Source organism: Oxyura jamaicensis, chromosome 13, assembly GCF_011077185.1.
Source record: "Oxyura jamaicensis isolate SHBP4307 breed ruddy duck chromosome 13, BPBGC_Ojam_1.0, whole genome shotgun sequence".
In the NCBI taxonomy this organism is placed as follows: domain Eukaryota; kingdom Metazoa; phylum Chordata; class Aves; order Anseriformes; family Anatidae; genus Oxyura; species Oxyura jamaicensis.
The window spans coordinates 16210945-16221961 of NC_048905.1; the positions used below are offsets into that span (position 1 = coordinate 16210945).

The 11017-nt window shown below is 57.3% G+C and overlaps 1 protein-coding gene across 1 annotated transcript; it reads left to right on the top strand.

The window, feature by feature from the left end:
* Nucleotides 1-3368: 3368 nt before the first annotated feature.
* Nucleotides 3369-10556, top strand: PITX1 (paired like homeodomain 1). Its single transcript, XM_035338881.1, has 4 exons — nt 3369-3589; nt 3735-3916; nt 6698-6903; nt 9222-10556. The coding sequence occupies exons 2-4, from the start codon at nt 3754-3756 to the stop codon at nt 9759-9761; spliced, it is 909 nt and encodes a 302-aa protein (XP_035194772.1). The 5' UTR covers nt 3369-3589; nt 3735-3753; the 3' UTR covers nt 9762-10556.
* The last annotated feature ends 461 nt before the right edge of the window (nt 10557-11017 follow it).

Sequence of the window (11017 nt, forward strand, 5' to 3'; positions counted from 1 at the left end):
GGTTTGGTTTGGTACGGTTTGGTTTGGTTTTTCTTGGTCGAGCTGGATTGGATTGAGTTGTCTGGGCTTGGGTTTGGTTGGGTTGGAGAAACTCTCCCTCCCCCTTGCAGCTCTTTTTTTATTGAGGGCTTCCCTCTCCTCTCGGGCAAAGGTGCGCTCGGGAGGAGATGCTTTCATTTTTGTAACAATTCCCAATAATTTATAGACTGAATCTGAGTCTATACAATGCTAATAAACCTGAAGAGGAAAAGCTGGCAGAGACTTAACTTCGCTGCCTGATATACGGCCCAGGTGGTTCTGCCTTGGCTACAAACACTGCAGCCAGCCGGGGTGGGAGCTCCTGTCCGAAAACAGAAATCCCCAGTGCAGGATTTGTCCGGGGGCCTCTGGGGGGGCTGCCCGCCCCTTCGGGAGGCACAGGGGGTCCTTCCCTCACTCAGACGTGTCTTGACCTCTTCTTAACGGAGTTATCACAGCCGTGGCCGACGCTGATTTATTTATAAGCGCCATCCCTCGTTCCGGGATTATTTATAGCAGACGGCAGCGGAGCAGTGAATTTGCGGGGCCTCCAGCCTGTTCCAGCTCGGGGGTGCAGCCCCCGGCTGGGAGAGCCCCTGGTGCGGAGGTTTCCCACGCAAACCCCCCCCCCCCCCCGGTGCTCTGCAGATCCCCAGCCCTCCCCCCCCCCCAAGCCTCTGCCGGCCCTTCCCACGCCCACGCGGGTCACGGCTCCCCCGGGACGGCCCGGCGGGGACGGGAGGCTGCCGGGCCTCCGCCGCCGGCCTCCCCTGGGAGGGGGGCACCGAGGCTCGCCTGGGGTCCGGGCCTGCGGAAAGGCGAGGTGTGACGCCACGGAGCGAGGCGTGACGTCACGAGGGTGGACGTGACGTCATGGGGAAGGCACCCCGAGAAGGGACGCGCCCCGCGCCCCGACACGGAGCGAGCCCGGCACGAGGAGAGAGGGAAGAGCGCAAAGCTGGGGCCTGCGGGTGCGCCCTGCAGGGATGTCGCGACATGTGCTCTCCCGACAGCGGCAGGGAGAAGCGATAGCCTCGGCCCTGTGCGACAGGAGCCTCCCGGTCCCCAGAGCAATGAGGGAGGGGATGCCCCAGACCCACGGAAGACCCCTCTAAGACATTCACCCGCTGCGTGGCACAAGCCTGCCCCACGGCCGGGCACGGACACGTGTGGGGAGGCCAGGAGAGGACCGGGGGAGGGCCCTGCTCGGTCCCTTCCTCCCAAAAGCCCCTCGGGAGCGGCGGGACCGGCCCGTTACTCTCCAGCAAACCCCGGGGGCTGTGCCCGGGGCCGGTGCTCCCCCCGGATCTTGGCCCCGGGGACCCCCCAGAAGCTGTCCCTGGCCTTATGGCTGCCTCCACCTCGGGGAAAACCCGCTCGTGGCCGGAGCTGAGCCTTTCCCTGCGCCCGGCGGGAGGATTTGAGCCTAGAACGAATTTTAAAAATATATTTTATAGAGCAGAACAAAAACTGTAAATTAGGCAGAGTGAAAAAAAAAAAAAAAAAAAAAAAAAAAAAAGAATAGAAAGAGAAAGAAAAATCCCGCCTCCGGTTTGAAGACTGCTGCGAGCAGTAGGTTTAAAATAGCCGGAGTGGAGCAGCCGGGCTGTTGGCAGGCTCCCTCCCTCTCTCCAGCACGGCTCGCCTGGCTCCATCCTGCTCCCGCTGAGAGTGGAGGAGCCCCCGAAGACCTGCCCGGGGCTGCAGGAAATACATATATAAAAATAAATAAATAAATAAAAATAAAAAATAAGAAAGAAAAAGATGGGACTGTGAAGGGTGCACGCTTGCAGTCCTGTCACCCTCACCCTCCACCCAGAGGAAGGCCGACAGCACCCCTCGCTTCTCCCCCGGGAGCAGTCCCCGTCGTTCCCCTGCATCAGCTGAGGCCCCCCCGGCCCCAGCGCCCCAGCTGCTGAGAGCTGCGGATTAAACCAAGCCCGGCCTGAGCGGCCTCGAAATTGTCTGGTTCGCCTCGGGTGCCCGAAATCCCCCGTCGTTTGCAAGCTCCTGAGCTGAATTTGGCCAAGAGCTGCGGACAGAAACAAGGACATTAAAATGACAAAAATAAATAAATAAATAAATAAAATAAAATAAAATAAGGGGGGGGGGGTGGAGATCTGAGTGCGACAGCACCTACCTGAGCACAACCTTAACTGCACAAGTCGCTGCAGATCAGAGGTGAGGGGGTTGAGGCTGAGAGTTTTGGGCGTCCCCCGACCCCATGTTCCGGGGGGGGGGGGGACGTCCCCTGCAGCCCCTGGGCTCTGGGGGCTCAGCCGGGGGGCGCGGGGCGGGCCCGGCTGCATCACCCCGGCGGGGTAGGAAAAAAGCCTGCACGGCTGGAACATTGCTTCCCTCCAGTTTCCATAAAACAGTTCAAAAGTTCTCTCGCACATCTTTACTTGATTTGAAAGCAAAATAGAGTGTCAGGATGGATCAGTTAAAGCGAGCCGAGAAAATAAAGAGGAGAGAAGGTCCTTTCCCCGGGCGGAGTCGCAGCCAGGGTCCCTCTGCCCCATCCGCTCACCCTGTCCCCCAGAGCACCCCTCACCTGCCCCCAACCCGAGGGCTTCCCGTGTTTTTTTTTCCACCTCCCCACACACCGAGGTGTTCTCCGGGAGGGCCCAAGGCCCTGCTCCGGCCCGTGGGGCGGCACAGAGGGTTGCTTTGGGATGGAGACCCGGCGTTATCCGCGATGCGCAGGGAGACGCTGCCTTGGGAGCGTCCGCCAGGAGCTAACCCCCTCAGCGAGAGAAAAGGGAAAAAAAAAATAATAAAAAAAAAAGGCTAAAACCGGTTCAGGCACAAATCCCAGGAGGCCGACCCCAAAGAAATCCCCCTGAGACCCGCCGTGGGGGTCCCTGCGTGCTGCGAGGGGGGTGCAGGGTGCGGAGGTGCCGCCGTGAGCACAGGCGCAACCTGCGCGCTGCCGGCGGGATGGGGAGGGGGAAAGGATGGGGGTGCTGTCACGCTCCCCCCAAAAAAGGCTGGGGACAGGCTGGAGGGGTGGAGGCCAGCCGGCCTGCGAGCGGCTGGGAATGATTTTCCACCTTCCCATTCGTTTCTGAAATATTTTTTGTACCTCGCCGAGGCTGGGGAGGCTGAGGGGGGGGTGTTCGGGGAGGGGGGGCGGCACCCTCGCAGCAGAAGCGGGAGCATCGAGAGGGGGTCGGGAAGGGGGGTCCCGGCGGGAGGGGGATGCGCGGGGGGCTGCCCGGGTTCGGCCGCGGCCGCGCAAGGAGCGCGCATCGGCGGGGAGCGCGCAGGCAGGTCCGGGTCCGCCCGGCCGGGCTGGGCGAGCGCTAGATGGAGTGATGCATGAGCGAGACGGGGAGGTTTTAACCTTCAGGGGGAGGAGCCGCGTTTAACTACAGGCATTTGTTCTAGGGCAGGTCACTTTAATCTCTTTAGCTTTAAACTGTCCAACTCGCAACTCGCGTTTCTCTATAAGGGATCTTTACCACTTCCCTGCCTATGCGGCCGGAGTGCCGTGCCTCTCCCCGAGCAGAGACAAGCGGCTTCGAGGCGCTGCACAGATCTCTTCTTCCGACACCCTTAAAATTATACTGTTAGTAATAAGTGGATTTGCTTTTGTTTTTGTTGTTTTTTTTTTCCCTTAAAAAAAAAAAAAAGGAAAGAAAAAAAAAGAAACAAACAAAAAAAAATCTCCTTGTTCCTTTCTGTGTGGAATAAACACCTGCAAACTCCCCCAGGCAGCCCGGCGCCCCTGCCATGGATTCCTTTAAAGGTGGAATGAATTTGGAGAGACTGCCCGAGAGCTTGAGACCCCAACCCTCCCATGACATGGCTTCCAGCTTCCATTTGCAAAGATCCTCGGAGCCCAGAGACCCGATCGAGAACTCAGCCAGTGAATCCTCCGACACGGAGGTGCCAGGTAACCCCCCCGCGGCCCCGGCCCGCTCCCCCCTGCGCCGCCGCCCCCTCCCCACCGCTCCTTCCCCTCCCCGGGCGGCCGCCGCTGCTCTGCCCGCGCCCCCCGCGCAACCGGAGCCCGTGGGGGGCCGGGGGGCAGCAGCCGCCTTTCCCCCCGGTGCCTCCATCCCCCCAAAAAAAACCACGGAAGGGGCGAAAGGGGGCCAGGGGCCCGCACGGAGCGGCCGCGCTGACAGCCGCGGAGAGGGACACGCGTGGCCACCGAGCCCATCCCACGACCTGCCTTTTTTTTTCTTTTATTTTTTTTTTAGTTATATATTTTTTTATTATTATTTAAATAGTTATTAATCGATCGGGTCGAAGGGAAAGGGGGGACTCTTCGGGGAGCGCGGTTTTGCCGGAGGTTTCTGAAATAATGTCAGCTTTTGCCCGGGTTTATTTTCCAGCTCGGGAGGTGCAGGCATGGAAAAAGATCTCTCTGTCAAAGGAGGGGGGGGGGGGGGAAGGATTTTTTAAAAAAAAAAAAAAAAGAAAGAAAAAAGGCCCGCAGAGCAGGAGAGGCGGCGTGGGGCCGAGGGGATGTGCGCCGCCGCGGAGAGGTTTCGCGCAGAGCTGCGCGCTCTGCAAAGGCTCCCAGCGCCCTGAGCACCATGTGCAAGGGCTGCAGGGAAAGCTGTGGTTTCCCAGTTTGTATTCAATTAAAGTAGCAACATTTCTAGGATGACAAGGAAAGCTAGGAGAAGGAAACAAAAGCTGCAGGAAGGAGTGTGATACCCGTTCTCCACCGAGACCTTCTCGGGAGAAGTTTATGTCTCATTTCACTGATTTTTTTTCCTAGATGATGGTGCTCTTCTCACTTTTAGCAGGTCCTATAATCTAGAGAGTGGCCGTGGCGCGGGCCAGTCCCGAAGTGGCACACGGTGATAAACGGGGGCTGGTTTGTGCCTCCCAGGCTGATTCGCAAACAAAGTTAGGGACCGGCGTCTGGAAGGGACTGCGAGATTAGAGGGGATTATTTGAGATTAGAGGGGGAGATTTGCTCCATTTTGCACTACCCCTGTATGTGACCCCTCGGTGCCGGGGCAGGGCTCAGGACCCGCGTGCTTTTCTTTTCTGAGCAGCTACAAAATACCTTTCACGATTTCTTTTCTTCCTTTATTTTTTTTATTTTTTATTTTTCATTTTTTTATTTATTTTTTATTATTATTATTTTTAAATGCACAAATGCCAATTAAACGTAACGTGTGTCATGTTTTGAAACTGTAGCGGGGCCAGGCTCGGAGGCCGGATTTTTACCGAAATCACGGCCAGCCTAAACCCGGCGCGGGGGCTGCGGCCGCAGCGCTTTGCCTTGCACTCCCCCTGCCCGGGGCCCTTTCGGCCCGGTTCCTGCGAGCCTTTCCCGGACGGGAACGAGAGCAAAGCCAGCCCCGAGCCGGAGCCGTGCGGGTTTCTTTTATTTTGCTTTCTCTTTCCCGCGGCGAGGCCGGTCCAGCCCAGGCCGAGTAGCGATGTGCTGCTGCTGCTGCAGGCCGTGCTGGCTCTGCAAACCCCTCACCGCTCACAGGGGCTGCAATCGGCCCCCCTACACGGCTTTGGGGTTTCCATTTCAGCTCTGTTCTCCCCCCCCCCCCCCCCCCTTTTATTACGGAGGCGAAAAGCGATCGCTGGGTGACTTTGCAAGGACGAGCCCTCCCGGCCTTCGGATGCAACCCGCGGTTATTTTTAGCCTCCCGGCCACCTCGCAGGGGTCGGAGCTGCAAAAACGCCCCCGAGCCCCCCAGGCAAGCCGCCCCCGGGAGCCGGGCAGCGGGCCCCGAACCCCTCCGGCTCCCCTTAGGCAGCAGCAGCAGGACTGGGCCTGGGGGGGGTGGCAGCCCCCAGCCCCGCACCGCCGTGCCCGGGGAGGGGGGAACCCCGACCCCCGGCCGCACCTTTCTCGGCCCGGCCCGTCTCGTTCCGGCCTTCCCACTGCATTCCCCGCGCCTAAACCCGGCCAAATCTGGGCTGGGTGAGCAGAAAGGGGCGATAAGAAAGGGGAGCGGGGCTCTGTCCCCCGTGGCCCTGGGGCCTGGGAGGGATTCCTGCTTCCAGGCCGCGCAAACCCCCATCGCGAAAGCGCGCCTGGCTTGTTTTGTTGTTGTTGTTGTTGTTTGCTCTTTTCTATACGATTTTTTTTTTTCTTTTGCTCAGTGGGCTTTGCTCAGCCTCGGGTTAAAATAAACAGCAAAATCCTACAAGCAGCTAAAGAAAATAAAAGGAAAAAAGAAAAAAAAAGGGGGGGAGTGGAGAGATAGAGAGAGGGTGCCTTTTGCAATTAATTGCTGCTGCCTTTTACACCCCTACCCTGCCAAAGTTTCCTGTCGCGGCCGAGCACAACAAAGAAAATGGAGCAAAGATCGCGCCTTAGGTTTAAGGGAGTAAGAAGGTGCCGTGGCCGGGCAGAAAGGCCAGTGCTGCAGGGAAACCGCTTACCCCCCCGTTTTTCTCGTTCCTCGGTCTCGCTCCGAGCCGGGCAGCCCCGGGGGCTCCGCCGCCTCCCCGGGGGTCTGGGTCTGGGCCGGGCTGGGCGCTGTCCCCCCCCCCGGGACGGGGAGCCCCTACCTCCGTGCCGCGCTGGGTGCAGGGCCCCCGGGAGCCGGGTGGGTGCCCCCGGTAGGGCGGGCAGGGCCGGGGGCGGGGGGCGGCTAGTCTGCTTTGTGTGCTTGCATTTCTGTCTGAACAAAACAACAACAAAAAAAAAGAAAATGGAAAAAAAAAAAAACACGACACCCCACCGCAGAAAAAGAACGAAGCGGCGAGCAGAAAAACGAGGACGGGGCCGCCGACGACCCAGCGAAGAAGAAGAAGCAGCGGCGGCAGCGGACCCACTTCACTAGCCAGCAGCTGCAGGAGCTGGAGGCCACCTTCCAGCGGAACCGCTACCCCGACATGAGCATGCGAGAGGAGATCGCCGTCTGGACGAACCTCACCGAACCCCGAGTCCGGGTAAGAGGGGGGATTGAGGGGGGGGTAGGGGAACAACCCCTTGCGGGAGCCGCTCCTACGGCTTGAGAGCACCGCCCGGCCACCCTGGCCGTGATTTTGAATCGCTAAATTCGGCGGTGGGGCCGGACAGGAGAAATTCACCCCCCGGCCGAGGAGATGCTGCCCCCGAGAAAGCTGCGCCGGGAGCCGGGGGGAGGACGGAGGGAGCCGGCTGCGGGGCGAAGCCCCCCCGGTGCCCCGGAGGCTGGGCAACCCCCTCGCCCCTTGGCTCCGCCGGCACACGGGGAGGGCGATGTCCCGTGGCACGGCACTGCTCCGCCGCAATGCGGCCGCGGAATCGCGGCTCGGCCCCTGGGGACCGGCCCCAGCCCCAGCGCGGAGCCGCGCGGCCCCTCCGCACCCCGCCGCGCATCTCCCGCGGCTCCCCCGGGGACCGTTCACGGAGGCCGTCGGTGGGCAACGTGAAGGACAAGGGCTGAGGGGCGCTTACACTGCAAAGGCAATAAGCGCTGTAGACGGAGAATTGTAAGGAGAAAGCGCCTGGTCTTTATACGCCTCGGAGCCGGTGGCACCTGGAATATATATATATAGCCCCGGCTGTTATTAGTGGGAGATTTACGCGTGAGATAGCGAGCGGCCAAAGCGGAGCGGTTCGGGCTGCGCTGACCTGCAGCCTCTCTGCTCTGTGCCCAGCTCCCCTTGGCGTCCCCTCCCGGGACATTTCCCCGCGTGGAAAAGCGAGGCGGCAGCGCCCGGAGCAGGAGCCGCGGAGAAAAAGGGGGTGCGGAGAGCGCGGGGTTCCCCCCGGCCCAGAAAATCCGTTTTTTTTTTTCTCGGTCCTTCAACCGCGAGTGACCGAATCGGATGGCGAAGATTTTGTTTAAAATCTTTCAAGAGTAAACAGCCGCTGCATCGGAAAGCATTGTCCTAATTGCGTTTAAAACAAAACAAAGCCGGAGCGGAGACTAAACTGCATTAATATTGCTGGAACATATCAGGAAGCAAATAAAACTAATATATGAGTAGCCATTAACATAATTTCGTTCTCCCTCTGTGTGGAGATGTTTTGGTTTGATGTTCTGAGATTGCAGATTGCAAATCTAACCTTAATTTGCTGTGAGGGCCTTCCTTTAAAATGTCTAGGAGCCATAATTAAAACTATTACCCTCATTTTCAGGAAATTCCTGTCTGGAAGCACCTTCCGAGGAGTATATTACAGGTTTCGAACATGTTGGCTTTCGTTTCCTCTTCATATTTATACGGGATTCTTTTGATTATTGTTATTTTTTTTTTCAATAGACCCCGCCATCCCTTCCCTCCAAGTTTCCATCCTTGAGCCCACAGTTTAATAGGAGTTGTGCCATTCCTGCGCTGGGAGGGGAGGCCCCGGGAGCTGCCCCTGCTCCGGCTCCGAGGGGCGCGGGGAGGGAGCGCAGCCTCCGCGGGGCCGGGCGCACGGAGCCGCGGGGAGCCCGGGGGAGTGCGGCCGGAGAGGCTGGCGAGCCGGCAGCGGGGCCGTGCTGCTTTTTGAACCAGGCAAGAGAATCTGGGACTGCCCGGCCCCGGCCAGCCCCTCCTGCCCCGGCTCATGGCTCGCATCACGGAGGGCTCAAGCGCTTTCCTAGGGCTAAAAAAAAAAATAGGAGAGAGCCTGGATCAGGTTTTTGCATCAAACACCAGGAGCGGCCTCCGCTTCTCTGTTCCCTAGTCAGGGCTGTAAATTCTCATTAGATATAAAGGCAGAGGCTGCATCCATCCAAGGGCGATGCAGGGCCTGATTTTTTTTTTTTTTTAAACCTAAACATACTAATCCAATCCCCTTTTTTATGATCTGTAACAGGGGACTTTTATTACACAGCATTAGCATTCGGAAACACGGCGGAGCCGGGGCGAGCCGGCCCTAATCAGAGCGGGCCGTGCCTTCGCCCCATGGAGAGGGGCGAGGGGCGGAGGGGGCGAGCCGGGGGGACGCGGCCGGGACCAAGGCGCGCACCCGCGGACACCCTCGGGCACCCGCGCAGCCGGGTTGGCAGATGCCGCCGACCGCTCCCTGCGCGCACAGCCGCGCAGAGGGATGCGCGGATTTTGGCTCCAGTGGAGAGGGTCTGGGGGCCGCGCCAGAGGCTGTGCGCGGCCGGGGAGCCGTGGCCGGAGCCTGCGAAGGTTGGGGGGAGTATGGCCGGCCCCCGGCTGTCCCCTGGCCGCCCGCTGCTCGGGAGGGGGGCTCCGGGCGCGCATCTTTGCGCGCTGCGCGCATCCTCTGCGCGGCCGCCGTGCGCGCCTCGGCGCTGACCGTGCCGTGTCCGTCCCTCCCGCAGGTGTGGTTCAAGAACCGCCGAGCCAAGTGGAGAAAGCGGGAGCGGAACCAGCAGATGGACCTGTGCAAGAACGGCTACGTGCCGCAGTTCAGCGGGCTCATGCAGCCCTACGACGACATGTACGCCGGCTACCCTTACAACAACTGGGCCACCAAGAGCCTCACCCCGGCGCCTCTCTCCACCAAGAGCTTCACCTTCTTCAACTCCATGAGCCCCCTCTCGTCGCAGTCCATGTTCTCGGCTCCCAGCAGCATCTCCTCCATGAACATGCCGTCCAGCATGGGCCATTCGGCCGTGCCGGGCATGGCCAACTCCGGCCTCAACAACATCAACAACATCAGCGGCTCCTCGCTCAACTCGGCCATGTCCTCGCCGGCCTGTCCCTACGGGCCGCCGGGCTCGCCCTACAGCGTCTACCGGGACACTTGCAACTCCAGCTTAGCCAGCCTCAGACTGAAATCAAAGCAGCACTCCAGTTTCGGCTACAGCAGTTTGCAAAGCCCCGGCTCTAGTCTAAACGCCTGTCAGTACAACAGTTGACGGACTTGACACAAACCACCTCCGACAAAAACACCGCCGACAAAGCAAAGCAGAAACTAAGCGACGTTGAACGGAAAAGAAAAAAAAAAAAAAATGAAATAAAATAAAATAAGAACCCGATGATGACTGAAAGCAAAACCCGAGCAAGTGAGAGAGGAAAAAAAAAAAGTTAAAAAAAAGAAAATATATATATATAAAACCCGAAATCTCCGCGGACTTCGATTGTCTAAAAAAATAATGAAAACCGACGACACAACCAACAAAGCAGCGCTTTTTAAAACAAACAAAAAATAAAATAAAAAATTAAACATCGAAAAAAAAAAAAGTAAACGGACCAGAAAACTTTTGCAAGAGACATCGAAATCTGGTACATGGATGAGTTGCAATTTTTCTCTGGATTATGCGGGTTGTATGTGTTTACTTGAACTTGCACAGGAGTTTGTAAGGCGGCCGCTTCCCCGCGGGGAGAGCGGCAAGGGAGGGAGACGCCTCGGTGGTAAGAGCTGGTGGGACGGTTCTTGGCCGCTTGTCGCACGGGAAGAGTTTGGTTAATGTTTACCACTGAGAAACAGAATCACACTCAAAAACGACAAAAAAAAAGGGGGGGGGGGGAGAAAAAAATATAATTCGCAGAGGAGTTTCTGCGGGAAAAAATGGTAAAAATATTAGGTATGAAACTATTAAAAATAATAATGACAAGGGTCAACCACTTATATAAGGTTATATTTATATCTGCCGTTACATTGTGCCGGATCATTGTCCTTGGCCGTTGAATAAACTGTTTTTAAAATGCATGATTCTTGATGTTTTTTCTTTAGTTGGAAGCTATAATCCAGTCATTCCTGATACTAAGCAGCTCAAGGTTCCTACCTCTTCATCCTTTCCAAAAGACTGCAGTATCCCCGGTTGTGAGAGAACACAGATACCCTCCAGCGACGCAAAAACTGTTCAGCTTTTCCCCATCCAAAGTCTTATCTTGATAATGAAATTATCATTCACCTTTATTTAAATGCAGGTTATTTTTTTTCTCTTAAAAAAAAATATTAAAAAAAACATTTTTAGAGTGTCTAAAAAAAAAAAAAAGACCAAAAATGGTCTGTTATGAAGTGAATCCAGATACTGCATCTCTGCTAGAGAAACAGCGAGCCTCGGCGTCCGGAAAGGTTGCTTAGCAAAGCTGAAAGCGTTCCTTGCTTTTCTAACTGTGAAGGAAAAACAAGGAACCAAAAATGATCTTAAGGTGTTATTATCTTAAG